Below are 22,085 nucleotides of genomic sequence, written 5' to 3'. Positions count from 1 at the left end.
TATATACAATAACCTTTTGTTTCTTTGTGCACTCACTCCAGCAGACGTGGCCGTATCCGAGGAAGCCATCTCGTTTCTAAGGGACGACATGGTTACATTTATGAGAAATTATCTTCACACAGGAACATTTTTTTTAATAACATCCAATTGAAGAAATGTTTCTATATGTCAGATTTATCAAACTGAATGTAAGTGCCCAGATGAGAATACCCCTTTAAGTATCAGTAAATGTTCTTCTTTGCTTACATTACATTCATCTCTAGGGAGCTGATGGGGATTGTTGAGCACTGTACTCGGCAACCTCCGTCAGCTCCATAGAAATGAACGGGGCAGCCCTACTCATCTCTGGGGTGGTGTGCAACAGGGTTACATTGGACCCCCTGTTCTCGTGATCTGTGGGGGTCTCATCGCTGATCCATCAACCAAAAGAAAATGTATTGAAAACAGTATTAAGAATGTAAGTGGAATGAAAGTAGTGTGCCTCTGTGACTGAACGCTGTGAGAGGGGAGAGAGAGCAGCAGGAGAAAGACATTTAACAAAATAAAGTGACGGACACGGGGCTGAATGAAAAATACAGGTTTTGTTTAATTCATAATAAATTCGTACAATTATTAACATATTTTCATTTTCTTGATCTACTTTTGTGTATTAAAAAAAAAAAATCTAATTAAAATACTAATAAAGTGCAAACATTGCCTGGACATAGTGGCAGCCATTTTGTTGGTTGTACTAATATCTATAGGCTACACCCCCCTTGCAGGAACCTATAAAATGGCCGCGTCCACTGTGTGCAGGTGACGTATGCACCGTTTTACAATAGATCATTATATTAGTGATTGGGTGGTTATAGCTCGGAGGTCACGTCCAAGAATTTCCTACAAACGTTGTCTGCTCAGATGAATTATACTATACAGATTCTTATTTCACACCACGGAGATGGATTTTGCACTGAAGAACTCTTGATTTAGTCTCGGCTTAGTCCAGGCTCTCACATGAGCACACAGCACTGACAACGAGTCTTTTTCTCACGTGTGCTCATATCCCGTGTCTCTGCCGTGTTGGTCCCATGTGGGCCCGATTGTCCATCAGTGGCAGGAGGTTTGTGCAGGAGCGGCTGGCTTTCTGGAGAAGTGCTTGCTGGAGTGGTGGTAGGTTCATGGTGGAGGTCGGGTGAAGGACCCGGCTGAGAGGCTGAAGAGCGCTGGCCAGGGTCATCAGGGGATGCATGTCCCGGGGCTGATATGACCACCACCTGGGATATCTGTACTTGACTTACTATGTCCTCACATGGCAGTGATGTGCTGGGTTCAGGGTCATTGCATGGCAGTTGTGTATTTGAGGTGGCCTCAAACACCTTGTTATGACCTATCAATACAGACATGGGGTCAGCAGGCTCCTCTTGGCATCTCAGGATTGTAGGTTCTTCACTTTGGTCTTGATTTCTAGCTGGTACTGTAATCCCTGCATCCTGGATGACTGTCACTAATACTGGCTTCACTTCCATGTCTTGTCTCTTGTCATCCAGGTTATTCCTCACTAATGGCTCATCCTGGTCGTCTAATTTCTCCATGACTAGAAACCGTCGTGTTTCACTCTCACTTTTATCATCGTTGTCAATCGGCGTTTCCTTGGCCGTTTCATACTGATTGTCCGAATCACTTCTCATGTCTTCATTTGAATGACTTGGTTGTGAGGTATCCACCGTGAGATCCTCCACATTGAAGCTCAGGTCTATATATCCTAGTTCCTTTTTGAGATGTTCGACATTCTCCTCCTCGAGTTCCAGTCTCCTGGCTAAAGATTCTGAATTCTGATGTAAAGGATCTTGTTCCCCATTGCTGCTTTCATCTTCTAGCTCCTTAATGAGATGGACATTCTCAGATCTGTCATGCTGAGGTTCTAGACTTCGATTTATACTCTTGTCCTCGTCATGTCCTTCATTTCTTTGGTCTACAACATGAAGCTTTTGATCTGGAGATGCTGGGGCTGGATTCTGGTCAGTCAGATTTTCTGAGACTTTGATGGGGCGAGGAGCTGGTATGGGATGTCCTACCACCTCATCCTTTGGTAATGGTTCAACAACGTCTTCCTGTTTTCCATCTTCTCCATTGGGTTGTATGTCGTCTTCTTCTTGTATGACTCTGCGTTCCCTCTTTGCGGGAGTCGGCTCTTTCTGGTCTGGAATCTCTTGGCTTTGGTCACCATTTACCAGCGGTCTTTGCGCGTTAGATACCTGAAATTATAAAAATATTTTAAAGTAAAACCATATCAGATCCTTTATCAAATATGAATTCTTATTCAACAACATGTAAACCCTCCATTATCGGAGAAGAAGATTCTAGGGATTTTTGGCTTTACCTGAAGTTTCTTCATGTTTTCAATTTTCAGTTCTGGGTTCTCCAAATAAAGCAGCTGTAAGTTGAGGCTAGAAGAAGAAGAACAAGACATGGTCACTTCCCGGGAGGCACCGGATCACTCGATAGCCGGTTTCTATGGCCGCTGATGTTGACTCACCTCTCAAGCTCATCTTCCAGCTTCTTTATTTTATCTTCTGTTTCACTGAGAGGGTTTTCTAGTTCTGCACCTGGAGCGGGGACCAGGCCGTCCATCAGCCATCGATCCCGCAGAGATTTCCTCTGAGCAAGAAAGAAAAAAATGAGGTTTTGTAGATGTTCTAGATGCTTAGAGTTTAGAAACAGATTGAGCAGCTATTGCTTTGTCCACGTTGGACATACACGAAGCTCAATATCTCCACAGCTGTTCTGCCCAACCACCCCCATGCACTTACACAATGGGAAAAATACATTTACTGCAGCTTCCGGGCAACTGAGCCCTAACATTCATGGAATACGTTCCCAATAGTTGCCAGGAACCACTGGTTTTGGTTCTTCTCTCTCAAGAACCAAAGGATCGGGCATGTTGAAAACCAACGGCCCAATCCTCATATCCTCCAACATATGCCATAGGGCAGTGATGGCTAACCTATGGCACTGGTGCCAGAGGTGGCACTCAGAGCCCTTTCTATGGGCACTCAGGCCATCACCAGAGATGACTCCAGGTATCTTCCTGCAGCCCCAGACAGCCCAGGACTTGCTGTGCACAGAACTATTTTAAAGTGACAGCTGTACCTGGGACTATTTTCTGCTATATTGGTGTCCTCAGGTGCTGGTATCAATGAAAACTGTGACAGAGAAGGGAGTATAAATCACAAATTAAATTTCTGTGTTGGCACTTTGCGATAAATAAGTGGTTCTTGGTTGTAGTTTGGGCACTCGGTCTCTAAAAGGTTTGCCATCACTGCCATAGGGGAACTATAAAAATGTTAAAATGAAGGGTTCTGATTGGCCAATTGCTATGCATTGCTAGGAAAATACCTGGACTGAAGATTCTAGGTGGGTGACAAGAGGTTGAGCTTCACACAATGACTCTCTTACCTTCAGTTGCTGCAGCTTGACTTTCTGCAGTTCGAGCTCCCTCTGTATCACGTCCACCTCCCCCAGGATCCTGCGCTTCTCCTACCACACAGATAGGAAGAGCAAAATAAGTACTTCCTTTTATTAGAGTGTCAGCTCTATGGGTAAAATGGCTCCAATCTATCATGCGCTCTATTAAGATCCAGAATAAATTCTCCAAAGTATCAATGTTAATTGTAGAACAGCAGGGACATACTATGGAGTGCAAGCTCTGTGGAATACATGTACTTAATCTCTACAGGACTTTTTTTAAGCTCCTTACAATTTAGTTATAAAATCCCCAGACATTTGCACACAGATTGGGCCCCTACCAATAGAGCCCCTCTAGGTTTTAAAAGCAAATCTCTATATTTAGGAGAGTTCCACACCCACAGTGAAAATGGCGCCCCCTCTGGAGTCTAATATATTTGCCCTGAGATAATCAAATCCATATTATACTGTTACGCTAAATGTATACTATCAGGGATAAGCAGATTTCTCCCTGGTGTCGCCTCACAGTAGAGTGTCAGCTCTTCAGTACAGTATCTCTCCCTTCCTCCCCCTGATTTGTACATTATTACTTCTGTAGCAGGGAATATTCAATGTCTTCAGGTCGCCTCTCCCTCCTATCCCACACTGTAGCAGTACATATCTGTGCGGTAGATTGTAAGCGCTTCAGGACAGCCTCACTTACAGTGATTCCGTGCAGGCGCTGGCTGTAGATCTGCGTCTCCCCCATCTTGATGCTGCAGAGGAAGCAGAATATTACCTTATTAACATGACGGAGCTTCACCACTTCCTGCAGAGCCGTTACCAAAACCCAAGTCCCTGCCTCACACTGTGATAGCCACACAGATGGAGACGGCCTATGTAACAGTGTCAGATAATTACCAAAACGTTCATTTTTGTCATTTTTATGGCTGCCAAAATATGGAATTAACAGGTCGCTGCAAATTTATTGAGTTACAGTTTTATAGATCCATAAAAACGTAACCAAACTTCTTTATTTCAGAAATAAACATTGCAGATGATAATAATAAACTTTATTATATACTTTATTGAACAGGAAAAATTCTCTATCCCCCTTTTTCAGCTCCTTTCCTTTCCTGTAGTGAGCAGATTATGTGAAAACCTTCTCAAGTCTGTACACAGCCAAGGAGAGGAGGCTAAAGATGATCTCCTTACATACCTAGAGAATAATTCTAACAAATCCACTAACCCAGCTCACCCGGCCCTCACCCTTACAAGTGGTGCACGGACCTCCGACCCGAAGCAGGTGCCAAACATGTAAAGGAAATTTTGCTCCAGCACTCAATCGCATAAAAGTTTCTTCTTCATTGTAATCAATAAAAGTCCATAATGCACATATTATACAGCCTTTATACCGACGCATTTCGACTAAATGTAGTCTGAATCATGGTACATTTAGTACAACGCGTCGGTATAAAGGCTGTATAGTATGTGCATTATGGACTTTTATTGATTACAATGAAGAAGAAACTTTTATGCGATTGAGTGCTGGAGCAAAATTTCCTTTACTAGAGAATATTTCTGTAAGGGCAGGAGAAGACAGTAAGACCGAATTCGGAACTTCCCACACTGTCCGTGCCTACTTATTGGGTCCACCCTCAAGCTGGGTGTTGTTCCCTTCCTGCACCAAGATGAAAACAAGTAGCAAGACAGACAAATAAATAACCTAAAGGTAAGGTCAACAATCCATGTCACAGTACAATAGCAGCTAAAGTACAAAATCAATAACACAGGAGAATAGTCTAGGACAAAAGCCAATATCGAAAAAACAGTAGTACACACGAATAGCAAGAAACACCGATAGCGAAAGACAAAATGTCTTTGCAATTTGGTTAAATGTTTTCACAAACAGCAGACGACAAGCAAAGTAAGAGTTGTTGTATTCCTATGGGAGATAGAAATGGCCAAACTGAGAATGCATGTCTATAGGGGACAGAGAGGAATAGCTGCCATACTAAGAAGCAATAAGGTCAACAATGACAATGATAAGGCCTTAAGGGTCACCGCCTGTGCTCTATTTTTGTAGCCATCAAGTCTTATTATTATACCTGGCACCAGTAATCCCAGTATTAATGGATCTGGGTTATATAATTGCTACATCATTAAGATGTGAGATCAGTAACCTGTCCCATCCCGTCCTGCAGGCAAGACGCACTCCATGGTCATGTGACACCATCACACCCATCTGCAAATAGAAGGATAGCGATCCCGCAGGATTACCCACAGTGTCACAACATGGAGATGCCATCAGCTGCCACCAGCCAAGTCATAGTGCTTAAAGGGAATTTAGACCAGATAACTTTTATAGATACTTTTCTTCTATTTGTTGTCCATGACTATGGGGGCGGCCATCTTGCCTGAGCTCAGGAAGCAGCGTTTAGTGATATACGTTACAACAGCCTCATTACCACAGGCAGCCATAGTCTAGAGTCGGCTCATTGTGGTCTATGGAGAGTTCTCTAGGCATGATCTGTGCAGATAGGATGTGTAAATAATCTGTGACATCATCTATTGTCAGTAGTGATGTAATGATAGGTCAGTGTTATCTATATAGAGGTCATTGTACCGGGAGGGGGAGGAGATAAGCTGTGACATCATCTATTGTCAGTAGTGATGTAATGATGGGTCAATGTTATCTATATAGAGGTCATTGTACAGGGAGGGGGAGGGGATAAGCTGTGACATCATCTATTGTCAGTAGTGATGTAATGATGGGTCAGTGTTATCTATATAGAGGTCATTGTACAGGGAGGAGGAGGAGATAAGCTGTGACATCATATATTGTCAGTAGTGATGTAATGATGGGTCAGTGTTATCTATATAGAGGTCATTGTACAGGGAGGGGGAGGAGATAAGCTGTGACATCATCTATTGTCAGTAGTGATGTAATGATGGGTCAGTGTTATCTATATAGAGGTCATTGTACAGGGAGGGGGAGGGGATAAACTGTGACATCATCTATTGTCAGTAGTGATGTAATGATGGGTCAGTGTTATCTATATAGAGGTCATTGTACAGGGAGGAGGAGATAAGCTGTGACATCATCTATTGTCAGTAGTGATGTAATGATGGGTCAGTGTTATCTATATAGAGGTCATTGTACAGGGAGGAGGAGGAGATAAGCTGTAACATCATCTATTGTCAGTAGTGATGTAATGATGGGTCAGTGTTATCTATATAGAGGTCATTGTACAGGGAGGGGGAGGAGATAAGCTGTGACATCATCTATTGTCAGTAGTGATGTAATGATGGGTCAGTGTTATCTATATAGAGGACATTGTACAGGGAGGAGGAGGAGATAAGCTGTGACATCATCTATTGTCAGTAGTGATGTAATGATGGGTCAGTGTTATCTATATAGAGGTCATTGTACAGGGAGGGGGAGGAGATAAGCTGTGACATCATCTATTGTCAGTAGTGATGTAATGATGGGTCAGTGTTGTCTATATAGAGGTCATTGTACAGGGAGGGGGAGGGGATAAGCTGTGACATCATCTATTGTCAGTAGTGATGTAATGATGGGTCAGTGTTATCTATATAGAGGTCATTGTACAGGGAGGGGGAGGAGATAAGCTGTGACATCATCTATTGTCAGTAGTGATGTAATGATGGGCCAGAGGTGTTTTATATAGAAGTGTTATAGTCTATTGTAGTCTATAGAAAACTCCTACAGAATAACTAAAGGTCTAAAGTTAAGCCTCGAGGTCGGAGTGATTTGAGGATCCAGTACTTGTCTATATCCAGGTGTCTCCATTATAACCTCGGCCAATGACAGGGATGTGCCTATAATTGTGGCTATAGATAATTAGGTCTATATATATCACAGGTTGTCGTTCCTTGGAATGTCTTCTCTTACTTCTTTCCAATCATTATGTTTCCACCTAAGCATTAACCCTTCCCCTGCCACAGAGTGTGATACCCAGTCTCTATACCAATTACACCCATACATTTCCAGTAATGGTCACCATGTACTAGAACGGATCTGTACCGTGTCCAAGGGGCGGAAGAGAGGCCTCTGATGAAGGACAAGGTGGTCCCATGAGTTAAGACTATAGACTACGAGACTGGCAGCACAGGGGTTAAAGCTGAGCTGAGTGTGAGGCCTATTTGTTTCTGCACGGTCCATAACCCAGGAATGTGTGACACGAGGTCATGTGACTGCGACCCACGCGTTACGCCACATGGAGCAAGCACAGACGTATATAGGCCAAGAGTCTCATCGGAAAGTCAGGCAAAGAGGCATCTGCACAGAGCAGCCTCACTGGTGGGCACCCTGACCTTACACACCGGAGCACCCATAAAAGATACCGCCGTCATAGAGGCATTTATACTGTCCCTATTCTCTCACAAGACCAGCTGTGATACCCGACACAACCAGAGGACAAGGGGGGCGCTGTGTTTGTAACCCTGGAAATCATCTGTTCTGCTTGTTATATGGTCAGTGGCCTAGGTTTACTCTTAAACAGATATGTCAGAGGAGTGCTATACGTGATACTTAAAGGTCATCACCATCACCTTAATATTCATACATGTCACGTAAGTTATTCGTCTATAGGTCACTTCCCCAAACAAAGTCTCTTAGAAATACATTTTATGCCCTAAATTTCAAGCTTTTGATCCTTTTCTGCAGAGCCCCCCTCCCATTACTGATGAGATCGTAGTCACAGTCAGATCTCTCTTCAATAAACTTTATTTATAAAGCGCTGGAGAACATCTCTACCATCTGCATGGGATCAGAGATGAATAGCTATGAGGTGATGTAGAGCGCCCCGTACCCCGCCTCTATCCAAATTGTAGATTAAAGAAACTGACAGAGCAGCAAAAGTAACACAAATCTAATCCCGGCCTAATCCTAACCCCCCCAGAGTCACCCAAATATCTGTCAGTGTGGCTGGTATCAGTGCCAGGCTGACACCAGAGAGCAGATGCGGTATACAGGAGGAGGCACATTCCTGCCCGCTGCTGTAAACACAACTCCCAGCATTCACCCCTCTGTCCATTGTAAGAGGAGTGTAACCTGAGCAGCTACAGGGAGGGGAGGGGGAGACACCTGCACAACACAGGGACACCTCACCACCCCTGTCATATCCAGCCTGACACGTCTATGGGGTGGCCATGGAGCTGCCTATATTTTTAGAACAATGTGTCTGATACTGCTGCGGAGGAACTACAAATCCCAGCAAGGGTCAGGATAGACATAAAGTGTCACCGACATAACAGAATGTTCCATTACCTTATTTTAGATACATGCCCTGTGGATTACAACCCCCATCAGCCAGTTGACAGTAAACATACTTTCCCAGACGACAACAGAGGTGGCACAAGCCTTGGCATAGCGGTAACAATGGGGGTAGTATAATGGGGGTAATTTACAATGGGGGGGGGGGGGGTGAGCCAGTTTTGTGTTGCTCCATCCAGACCCTCTCTGCTTATATACAAACATCTTCTGCTGTTGTTTGTGGAGTTCGATTCTTTGGATTATTGGACCGTACCGCCCCTTTAAATGGTGATAAATTATTTATTAATACTGAACCATTTCTACTAAATATTGACTATTGAGGGTATACCATGCCCCTGCTGACAGGAGAGCGATGTCTGTACACCCCAATGATGACACCGGTGTGGGGAATGCAGGGCCCACCAGTAATTCCAGTTATGTAGCAGCCATCCAGTGCTATTCCCCATAGTGTGTAGCATACCAGGCATAGCTCCTGCTGATAGTAACATCACCAGCTCTCTGTGCTCTACTCACCTGGGCCTCATGTAGAATTAGGGGCCCATAAGAAATACAATGACAGTGACCTGACTCATGCCTCGTCTATGCTCATTAATGAGCAAAATGGATACACAATCATTGATCAAGGCCGGCCATGGAATTGGGTCGATTGAGTTATTATTAATCCTTGCTATTGTAGGGAAGCGCCATGTGGGAGGGGCGTTTATTTAGAAGTACAGGTATACATGACCTCATGAGGAATCCTTATCACATCAAGAGAAGTACAATATGGTCACATAAGGGAAACACAGCGTCCATAAGCGATGTATAGCTATACTGTATATAGATATATGACACATACAGTAGATACAAGGCACAGGGTATATTAAGAAGTGTTCAGTAACTGAATTATCCGGAAATACTCCAGAAAGTATCTGTAACCAGCTTATTGTGAAGAATAAAATTAGAGGGGCTTAGTCAGACCCCATTACGGTCCCCTTTGTCTTTTTTTTAAAGTAAAAATCTGCCAAAACTGACTATTTCTGACTTGCTTCATTTTACGCCATGCCCTCCATGCTGATAGGAGTGTAATCATCCTGTAGTATTCTGCCTAATGATACTGTACATAAAAGAGGTAAGGGCACTATTTTAGGACATTTTTCTGTAATCCTGCTGAGAAGAATGTGGTGAATAAGAGAAGACCAAGCAGCGAGTGCTCATCCTTATACCCTAAGCATTATGCTGGGATCCCTCACTGGCACACAAATAGTCCAATCTTTACCAATTCTGAATAGTAATGACCAAAAACATTTATATTTACCCAGATGTGAGTCTGATGGGACACATCTGAAGATCCGGTGCTGCGCCTACTCTCGTGTTGTGGTAAGCGAAGCCGTGATAATATCCCAAATTCACTGCGATTAATTACAGCGATTGCGGAGCAAAGTCAGGGTGTACTGCACCGGCCTCACCTGCCGCAACGTGCAGGCATCGGGAGCCCCAGATGAAGGTAACTGTAAATGTCCCCAATCACCCTGACAGGTTCCCTTCAGACTTCCTTTAATAAAGATTGTATAAATGACTAGTTCAGTGTGTATACATGAGACATCACATCACTCGGATACTACAATACTAGGCAATGAAATCTCTCTATGTAATCCTGGAGACGAGCTGCTATGATGTCTCCCGTAGACCTCACTCCTCTCCATAACTCTGTCCTCTCTCACGCAGACGCATCAGCAGGATCTAATAGGACAACTGAGAAATCCCGACCTGCTCTAATGTGACTGAAGAACTAGTGGAAGGAGAGAAAACTTACTATTAGCTCCAGCAGTCTGCTTTTGTGTCCCTCCTCCCTCTCTCTCTCTCCCTATAAATGTAAGAAGAAAACAGATTGAAAGTGGAGAAAGAGGTGAAGGTGATGCATAAATACAAGTGCACAGAAGTCATACAAGCCCTGCAGCTGGAGGAATAAGACTGAGGCAGGAAAGTCTTTGTATGTATGTATGTAGCTGAACACAAGGGGGACATGATATATCAGTCAAGGTTACCACTGCTGCTCTTTGGGCTGAAGTGGCTGATAACAGGGAACAACAGAATGCAATCAATTGCACAGCAAACAGAGATAAAACATCAGATTACTATTTTATGGACAAAAGAAGACAATGAGGAGTAGAAGACAAGGAGGACATCAACACCTGTTCCCTGCAGCGACTGAGATAAAGAGAGACAGAGGACAGCAGGGTGAGGGGCAGAGGACAGCAGGGTGAGGGGCAGAGGAGCGCAGGGTGAGGGGACAGAGGACAGCAGGGTGAGGGGCCGAGGAGCGCAGGGTGAGGGGCAGAGGACAGCAGGGTGAGGGGCAGAGGACAGCAGGGTGAGGGGCAGAGGACAGCAGGGTGAGGGGCAGAGGACAGCAGGGTGAGGGGCCGAGGAGCGCAGGGTGAGGGGCAGAGGACAGCAGGGGGAGGGGACAGAGGACAGCAGGGTGAGGGGCCGAGGAGCGCAGGGTGAGGGGCAGAGGACAGCAGGGTGAGGGGCAGAGGACAGCAGGGTGAGGGGCAGAGGACAGCAGGGTGAGGGGCAGAGGACAGCAGGGTGACAGGGAGAGGACAGCAGGGTGAGGGGCAGAGGACAGCAGGGTGAGGGGCAGAGGACAGCAGGGTGAGGGGCAGAGGACAGCAGGGTGAGGGGCAGAGGACAGCAGGGTGAGGGGCAGAGGACAGCAGGGTGACAGGGAGAGGACAGCAGCGTGAGGGGCAGAGGACAGCAGGGTGAGGGGCAGAGGACAGCAGGGTGAGGGGACAGAGGACAGCAGGGTGAGAGGCAGAGGACAGCAGGGTGAGGGGCAGAGGACAGCAGGGTGAGGGGCAGAGGACAGCAGGGTGAGGCGCAGAGGAGAGCAGGGTGAGGGGCAGAGGACAGCAGGGTGAGGGGCAGAGGACAGCAGGGTGAGGGGCAGAGGACAGCAGGGTGAGGCGCAGAGGACAGCAGGGTGAGGGGCAGAGGACAGCAGGGTGAGGGGCAGAGGACAGCAGGGTGAGGGGCAGAGGACAGCAGGGTGAGAGGCAGAGGACAGCAGGGTGAGGGGCAGAGGACAGCAGGGTGAGGGGCAGAGGACAGCAGGGTGAGAGGCAGAGGACAGCAGGGTGAGAGGCAGAGGACAGGAGGGTGAGGGGCAGAGGACAGCAGGGTGAGGGGCAGAGGACAGCAGGGTGAGAGGCAGAGGACAGCAGGGTGAGGGGCAGAGGACAGCAGGGTGAGAGGCAGAGGACAGCAGGGTGAGGGGCAGAGGACAGCAGGGTGAGGGGCAGAGGACAGCAGGGTGAGGGGCAGAGGACAGCAGGGTGAGGGGTAGAGGACAGCAGGGTGAGAGGCAGAGGACAGCAGGGTGAGGGGCAGAGGACAGCAGGGTGAGGGGCAGAGGACAGCAGGGTGAGGGGCAGAGGACAGCAGGGTGAGAGGCAGAGGACAGCAGGGTGAGGGGCAGAGGACAGCAGGGTGAGGGGCAGAGGACAGCAGGGTGAGGGGCAGAGGACAGCAGGGTGAGAGGCAGAGGACAGCAGGCTGAAAGGCAGAGGACAGCAGGGTGAGGGGAAAAGGACAGCAGGGTGAGGGGCAGAGGACAGCAGGGTGAGGGGCAGAGGACAGCAGGGTGAGGGGCAGAAGAAAGCAGGGTGAGGGGCAGAAGACAGCAGGGTGAGGGCAGAGGACAGCAGGGTGAGGGGCAGAGGACAGCAGGGTGAGGGGCAGAGGACAGCAGGGTGAGGGGACAGAGGACAGCAGGGTGAGGGGCAGAAGACAGCAGGGTGAGGCGACAGAGGACAGCAGGGTGAGAGGCAGAGGACAGCAGGGTGAGGGGCAGAGGACAGCAGGGTGAGGGGCAGAGGACAGCAGGGTGAGGGGACAGAGGACAGCAGGGTGAGGGGCAGAGGACAGCAGGGTGAGGGGCAGAGGACAGCAGGGTGAGGGGCAGAGGACAGCAGGGTGAGGCGCAGAGGAGAGCAGGGTGAGGCGCAGAGGAGAGCAGGGTGAGGGGCAGAGGACAGCAGGGTGAGGGGACAGAGGACAGCAGGGTGAGGGGCAGAGGACAGCAGGGTGAGGGGACAGAGGACAGCAGGGTGAGGGGCAGAGGACAGCAGGGTGAGGGGCAGAGGACAGCAGGGTGAGGGGCAGAGGACAGCAGGGTGAGGGGCAGAGGAGCGCAGGGTGAGGGGACAGAGGACAGCAGGGTGAGGGGCCGAGGAGCGCAGGGTGAGGGGCAGAGGACAGCAGGGTGAGGGGCAGAGGACAGCAGGGTGAGGGGCAGAGGACAGCAGGGTGAGGGGCAGAGGACAGCAGGGTGAGGGGCCGAGGAGCGCAGGGTGAGGGGCAGAGGACAGCAGGGGGAGGGGACAGAGGACAGCAGGGTGAGGGGCCGAGGAGCGCAGGGTGAGGGGCAGAGGACAGCAGGGTGAGGGGCAGAGGACAGCAGGGTGAGGGGCAGAGGACAGCAGGGTGAGGGGCAGAGGACAGCAGGGTGACAGGGAGAGGACAGCAGGGTGAGGGGCAGAGGACAGCAGGGTGAGGGGCAGAGGACAGCAGGGTGAGGGGCAGAGGACAGCAGGGTGAGGGGCAGAGGACAGCAGGGTGAGGGGCAGAGGACAGCAGGGTGACAGGGAGAGGACAGCAGCGTGAGGGGCAGAGGACAGCAGGGTGAGGGGCAGAGGACAGCAGGGTGAGGGGACAGAGGACAGCAGGGTGAGAGGCAGAGGACAGCAGGGTGAGGGGCAGAGGACAGCAGGGTGAGGGGCAGAGGACAGCAGGGTGAGGCGCAGAGGAGAGCAGGGTGAGGGGCAGAGGACAGCAGGGTGAGGGGCAGAGGACAGCAGGGTGAGAGGCAGAGGACAGCAGGGTGAGAGGCAGAGGACAGGAGGGTGAGGGGCAGAGGACAGCAGGGTGAGGGGCAGAGGACAGCAGGGTGAGAGGCAGAGGACAGCAGGGTGAGGGGCAGAGGACAGCAGGGTGAGAGGCAGAGGACAGCAGGGTGAGGGGCAGAGGACAGCAGGGTGAGGGGCAGAGGACAGCAGGGTGAGGGGCAGAGGACAGCAGGGTGAGGGGTAGAGGACAGCAGGGTGAGAGGCAGAGGACAGCAGGGTGAGGGGCAGAGGACAGCAGGGTGAGGGGCAGAGGACAGCAGGGTGAGGGGCAGAGGACAGCAGGGTGAGAGGCAGAGGACAGCAGGGTGAGGGGCAGAGGACAGCAGGGTGAGGGGCAGAGGACAGCAGGGTGAGGGGCAGAGGACAGCAGGGTGAGAGGCAGAGGACAGCAGGCTGAAAGGCAGAGGACAGCAGGGTGAGGGGAAAAGGACAGCAGGGTGAGGGGCAGAGGACAGCAGGGTGAGGGGCAGAGGACAGCAGGGTGAGGGGCAGAAGAAAGCAGGGTGAGGGGCAGAAGACAGCAGGGTGAGGGCAGAGGACAGCAGGGTGAGGGGCAGAGGACAGCAGGGTGAGGGGCAGAGGACAGCAGGGTGAGGGGACAGAGGACAGCAGGGTGAGGGGCAGAAGACAGCAGGGTGAGGCGACAGAGGACAGCAGGGTGAGAGGCAGAGGACAGCAGGGTGAGGGGCAGAGGACAGCAGGGTGAGGGGCAGAGGACAGCAGGGTGAGGGGACAGAGGACAGCAGGGTGAGGGGCAGAGGACAGCAGGGTGAGGGGCAGAGGACAGCAGGGTGAGGGGCAGAGGACAGCAGGGTGAGGCGCAGAGGAGAGCAGGGTGAGGGGCAGAGGACAGCAGGGTGAGGGGACAGAGGACAGCAGGGTGAGGGGCAGAGGACAGCAGGGTGAGGGGACAGAGGACAGCAGGGTGAGGGGCAGAGGACAGCAGGGTGAGGGGCAGAGGACAGCAGGGTGAGGGGCAGAGGACAGCAGGGTGAGGCGCAGAGGAGAGCAGGGTGAGGCGCAGAGGAGAGCAGGGTGAGGGGCAGAGGACAGCAGGGTGAGGGGCAGAGGACAGCAGGGTGAGGGGCAGAGGACAGCAGGGTGAGGGGCAGAGGACAGCAGGGTGAGGGGCAGAGGACAGCAGGGTGAGGGGCAGAGCACAGCAGGGTGAGGGGCAGAGGACAGCAGGGTGCGGGGCAGAGGACAGCAGGGTGAGGGGCAGAGGACAGCAGGGTGCGGGGCAGAGGACAGCAGGGTGAGGGGAAGAGAACAGCAGGGTGAGGGGCAGAGGACAGCAGGGTGAGGGGAAGAGGACAGCAGGGTGAGGGGCAGAGCACAGCAGGGAGGAGAAGGAAGATAGTAGGAGGTAAATGACAGGGCGGTGGCAATTACCAGGGAATGGCAGGAATGTTATCAGTGACCTCACAAACAAAAACATCCCTCCCTGATGCTGCACATACCTGTAATACCTCCAGCATCATGTGCTATACCAACCACCCGGGCTACATGCCCAGGTCATACACCATACCCACTATACCCACTGCCACATGTCATACACCATACCCACTATACCCGCTGCCACATGTCATACACCATACCCACTATACCCACTGCCATATGTCATACACCATACCCACTATACCCACTGCCACATGTCATACACCATACCCACTATACCCACTGCCACACGTCATACACCATACCCACTATACCCACTGCCACACGTCATACACCATACCCACTGCCACATGTCATACTCCATACCCACTATACCCACTGCCACATGTCATACACCATACCCACTATACCCACTGCCACATGTCATACACCATACCCACTATACCCACTGCCACATGTCATACACCATACCCACTATACCCACTGCCACACGTCATACACCATACCCACTATACCCACTGCCACATGTCATACACCATACCCACTATACCCACTGCCACATGTCATACACCATACCCACTATACCCACTACCACATGTCATACACCATACCCACTATACCCACTGCCACATGTCATACACCATACCCACTATACCCACTGCCACATATCATACACCATACCCACTATACCCACTGCCACATGTCATACACCATACCCACTATACCCGCTGCCACATGTCATACACCATACCCACTATACCCACTGCCACATGTCATACACCATACCCACTATACCCACTGCCACATGTCATACACCATACCCACTATACCCACTGCCACATGTCATACACCATACCCACTATACCCACTGCCAAATGTCATACACCATACCCACTATACCCACTGCCACATGTCATACACCATACCCACCATACCCACTGCCACATGTCATACTCCATACCCACTATACCCACTGCCACATGTCATACACCATACCCAATATACCCACTGCCACATGTCATACACCATACCCACTGCCACATGTCATACACCATACCCACTATACCCACTGCCTCATGTCATACACCATACCCACTATACCCACTGCCACATGTCATACACCATACCCACTATACCCACTGCCACATGTCATACACCATAGCCAATATACCCACTGCCACATGTCATACACCATACCCACTATACCCACTGCCACATGTCATACACCATACCCACTGCCTCATGTCATACACCATACCCACTATACCCACTGCCACATGTCATACACCAAACCCACTATACCCACTGCCACATGTCAGACACCATACCCACTATACCCACTGCCACATGTCATACACCATACCCACTATACCCACTGCCACATGTCATACACCATACCCACTATACCCACTGCCAAATGTCATACACCATACCCACTGCCACATGTCATACACCATACCCACTATACCCACTGCCACATGTCATACACCATACCCACTATACCCACTGCCACATGTCATACACCATACCCACTATTCCCACTGCCACATGTCATACACCATACCCACTATACCCACTGCCACATGTCATACACCATACCCACTATACCCACTGCCACATGTCATACACCATAGCCATTATACCCACTGCCACATGTCATACACCATACCCACTATACCCACTGCCACATGTCATACACCATACCCACTGCCACATGTCATACATCATACCCACTATACCCACTGCCACATGTCATACACCATACCCACTGCCACATGTCATACACCATACCCACTATACCCACTGCCACATGTCATACACCATACCCACTATACCAATGCCACATGTCATACACCATACCCACTGCCACATGTCATACACCATACCCACTATACCCACTGCCACATGTCATACACCATACCCACTATACCCACTGCCACATGTCATACACCATACCCACTATACCCACTGCCACATATCATACACCATACCCACTATACCCACTACCACATGTCATACACCATACCCACTATACCCACTGCCACATGTCATACACCATACCCACTATACCCACTGCCACATGTCATACACCATACCCACTATACCCACTGCCACATGTCATACACCATACCCACTATACCCACTGCCACATGTCATACACCATACCCACTATACCCACTGCCACATGTCATACACCATACCCACTATACCCACTGCCACATATCATACACCATACCCACTATACCCACTACCACATGCCATACACCATACCCACTATACCCACTGCCACATGTCATACACCATACCCACTATACCCACTGCCACATGTCATACACTATACCCACTGCCACATGTCATACACCATACCCACTATACCCACTGCCACATGTCATACATCATACCCACTATACCCACTGCCACATGTCATACACCATACCCACTATACCCACTGCCACATGTCATACACCATACCCACTATACCCACTGCCACATGTCATACACCATACCCACTATACCCACTGCCACATGTCATACACCATACCCACTATACCCACTACCACATGTCATACACCATACCCACTATACCCACTGCCACATGTCAAACACCATACCCACTATACCCACTGCCACATGTCATACACCATACCCACTATACCCACTGCCACATGTCATACACCATACCCGCTATACCCACTGCCACATGCCATGCACCATACCCACTATACCCACTGCCACATGTCATGCACCATACCCACTATACCCACTGCCACATGTCATACACCATACCCACTATACCCACTGCCACATGCCATACACCATACCCACTATACCCACTGCCACATGTCATACACCATACCCACTATACCCACTGCCACATGTCATACACCATACCCACTATACCCACTGCCACATGTCATACACCATACCCACTATACCCACTGCCACATGTCATACACCATACCCACTATACCCACTGCCACATGTCATACACCAAACCCACTATAGCCACTGCCACATGCCATACATCATACCCACTGCCACATGTCATACACCATACCCACTATACCCACTGCCACATATCATACACCATACCCACTATACCCACTGCCACATGTCATACATCATACCCACTATACCCACTGCCACATGTCATACACCAAACCCACTATAGCCACTGCCACATGCCATACATCATACCCACTGCCACATGTCATACACCATACCCACTATACCCACTGCCACATGTCATACACCATACCCACTGCCACATGTCATACACCATACCCACTGCCACATATCATACACCATACCCACTATACCCACTGCCACATGTCATACACCATACCCACTGCCACATGTCATACACCATACCCACTATACCCACTGCCACATGTCATACACCATACCCACTATACCCACTGCCACATATCATACACCATACCCACTATACCCACTGCCACATGTCATACACCATACCCCCTGCCACATGTCATACACCATACCCACTGCCACATGTCATACACCATACCCACTATACCCACTGCCACATGTCATACACCATACCCACTATACCCACTGCCACATGTCATACACCATACCCACTATACCCACTGCCACATGTCATACACCATACCCACTATACCCACTGCCACATGTCATACACCATACCCACTATACCCACTGCCACATGTCATACACCATACCCACTGCCACATGTCATACACCATACCCACTATACCCGCTGCCCCATGTCATACACCATACCCACTATACCCGCTGCCACATGTCATACACCATACCCACCATACCCACTGCCACATGTCATACTCCATACCCACTATACCCACTGCCACATGTCATACACCATACCCACTATACCCACTGCCACATGTCATACACCATACCCACTATACCCACTGCCACATGTCATACATCATACCCACTATACCCACTGCCACATGCCATACACCATACCCACTGCCACATGTCATACACCATACCCACTATACCCACTGCCACATGTCATACACCATACCCACTATACCCACTGCCACATGTCATACACTATACCCACTATACCCACTGCCACATGTCATACACCATACCCACTATACCCACTGCCACATGTCATACACCATACCCACTATACCCACTGCCACATGTCATACACCAAACCCACTATACCCACTGCCACATGTCATACACCATACCCACTATACCCACTGCCACATGTCATACACCATACCCACTGCCACATGTCATACACCATACCCACTGCCACATGTCATACACCATACCCACTATACCCACTGCCACATGTCATACACCATACCCACTATACCCACTGCCACATGTCATACACCATACCCACTATACCCACTGCCACATGTCATACACCATACCCACTGCCACATGTCATACACCATACCCACTATACCCACTGCCACATGTCATACACCATACCCACTATACCCACTGCCACATGTCATACACCATACCCACTATACCCACTGCCACATGTCATACACCATACCCACTATACCCGCTGCCACATGTCATACACCATACCCACTATACCCGCTGCCACATGTCATACACCATACCCACTATACCCACTGCCACATGTCATACACCATACCCACTATACCCACTGCCACATGTCATACACCATACCCACTGCCACATGTCATACACCATACCCACTATACCCACTGCCACATGTCATACACCATACCCACTGCCACATGTCATACACCATACCCACTATACCCACTGCCACATGTCATACACCATACCCACTATACCCACTGCCACATGTCATACACCATACCCACTATACCCACTGCCACATGTCATACACCATACCCACTATACCCACTACCACATGTCATACACCATACCCACTATACCCACTGCCACATGTCATACACCATACCCACTATACCCACTGCCACATGTCATACACTATACCCACTGCCACATGTCATACACCATACCCACTATACCCACTGCCACATGTCATACACCATACCCACTATACCCACTGCCACATGTCATACACCATACCCACTTCCCAAGCCACATTCCCAGAAGCCTCAGCGTGCTCTGCTGGAAGCAGGACTGTACATTGTAGCACATACAGAGCCGCAGGATACTTTAACATAAATATCACAGAAAAAAATAAGCAAAAGCTGGTATTAGTTCATATAAAAACAGTTTATATACTGTATACAGGCAGTCCCCGGGTTACATACAAGATACGGTCTGTAGGTTTGTTTTTAAGTTGAATTTGTATGTAAGTCGGAACTGAATATTTTATCATTGTAATCCCAGCCAGAACTTTTTTGGTCTCTGTGACAATTGGATTTTAAAAATGTTGGGTTGTCATAAGAATCAGAATTAACAATAAAGCTCCATTACAGACACCTGTGATAACTGTTATACCTGATTATTGTAGCCTAAGGCTACAGTACAGAAAATTACCAACATCCAGAGGTCTGTTTGTAGTCCTCACTGTCAGCTCTACTACATTGTACACAGGGAAGTTGAGCAGAAGGACTATGAGGCAGGATCAGTCTTGTCATTTCCATTTCCTGCTACATCAGACAAGCTCTGCCTGACACATCTGATAGACACAGCTCTGCTACATCAGACAAGCTCTGCCTGACACATCTGATAGACTCAGCTCTGCTACATCAGACAAGCTCTGCCTGACACATCTGATAGACACAGCTCCGCTACATCAGACAAGCTCTGCCTGACACATCTGAGAGACACAGCTCTGCTACATCAGACAAGCTCTGCCTGACACATCTGATAGACACAGCTCTGCTACATCAGACAAGCTCTGCCTGACACATCTGATAGACACAGCTCTGCTACATCAGACAAGCTCTGCCTGACACATCTGATAGGCTCAGCTCTGCTACATCAGACAAGCTCTTCCTGACACATCTGATAGACACAGCTCTGCTACATCAGACAAGCTCTGCCTGACACATCTGATAGGCTCAGCTCTGCTACATCAGACAAGCTCTTCCTGACACATCTGATAGACACAGCACTGCTACATCAGACAAGCTCTGCCTGACACATCTGATAGACACAGCTCTGCTACATCAGACAAGCTCTGCCTGACACATCTGATAGACTCAGCTCTGCTACATCAGACAAGCTCTTCCTGACACATCTGATAGACACAGCTCTGCTACATCAGACAAGCTCTGCCTGACACATCTGAGAGACACAGCTCTGCTACATCAGACAAGCTCTACCTGACACATCTGATAGACACAGCTCTGCTACATCAGACAAGCTCTGCCTGACACATCTGATAGACACAGCTCTGCTACATCAGACAAGCTCTGCCTGACACATCTGATAGACACAGCTCTGCTACATCAGACAAGCTCTTCCTGACACATCTGATAGGCACAGCTCTGCTACATCATATAAGCTCTGCCTGACACATCTGATAGACACAGCTCTGCTACATCAGACAAGCTCTACCTGACACATCTGATAGGCACAGCTCTGCTACATCAGACAAGCTCTTCCTGACACATCTGATAGACACAGCTCTGCTACATCAGACAAGCTCTGCCTGACACATCTGATAGACACAGCTCTGCTACATCAGACAAGCTCTGTCTGACACATCTCTGCTACATCAGACAAGCTCTGTCTGACACATCTGATAGACACAGCTCTGCTACATCAGACAAGCTCTGTCTGACACATCTCTGCTACATCAGACAAGCTCTGTCTGACACATCTGATAGACACAGCTCTGCTACATCAGACAAGCTCTGCCTGACACATCTGATAGACACAGCTCTGCTACATCAGACAAGCTCTGCCTGACACATCTGATAGACACAGCTCTGCTACATCAGACAAGCTCTACCTGACACATCTGATAGACACAGCTCTGCTACATCATACAAGCTCTGCCTGACACATCTGATAGATTCAGCTCTGCTACATCAGACAAGCTCTGCCTGACACATCTGATAGACACAGCTCTGCTACATCAGACAAGCTCTGCCTGACACATCTGATAGACTCAG

At 49.3% G+C, this 22,085-nt stretch overlaps 1 protein-coding gene across 4 annotated transcripts in view; it reads right to left on the bottom strand.

Moving 5' to 3' along the window:
- Nucleotides 1-562: 562 nt before the first annotated feature.
- Nucleotides 563-22,085, bottom strand: part of PALM3 (paralemmin 3) — a 127,275-nt gene continuing 105,752 nt past the window's right edge. For 2 of the 4 annotated variants that reach the window (XM_072149724.1, XM_072149723.1), the window contains 5 exons: nucleotides 4,148-4,199; nucleotides 3,436-3,516; nucleotides 2,516-2,637; nucleotides 2,360-2,426; nucleotides 563-2,234 (listed from right to left, as the gene is read on the bottom strand). In XM_072149724.1, coding sequence (XP_072005825.1) covers nucleotides 990-2,234; nucleotides 2,360-2,426; nucleotides 2,516-2,637; nucleotides 3,436-3,516; nucleotides 4,148-4,192 — 1,560 coding nt within the window. In that variant the 5' untranslated portion in view covers nucleotides 4,193-4,199 and the 3' untranslated portion in view covers nucleotides 563-989. Of the gene's footprint in view, nucleotides 2,235-2,359; nucleotides 2,427-2,515; nucleotides 2,638-3,435; nucleotides 3,517-4,147; nucleotides 4,200-10,019; nucleotides 10,061-10,517; nucleotides 10,569-22,085 lie in introns of those variants that run through there. The other 2 variants (XM_072149722.1, XM_072149721.1) reach the window with 2 other exon arrangements.

The sequence above is a fragment of the Engystomops pustulosus genome, chromosome 4, assembly GCF_040894005.1.
Source record: "Engystomops pustulosus chromosome 4, aEngPut4.maternal, whole genome shotgun sequence".
NCBI lineage: Eukaryota > Metazoa > Chordata > Amphibia > Anura > Leptodactylidae > Engystomops > Engystomops pustulosus.
This window is presented reverse-complemented; position numbering and strand designations above follow the sequence as displayed.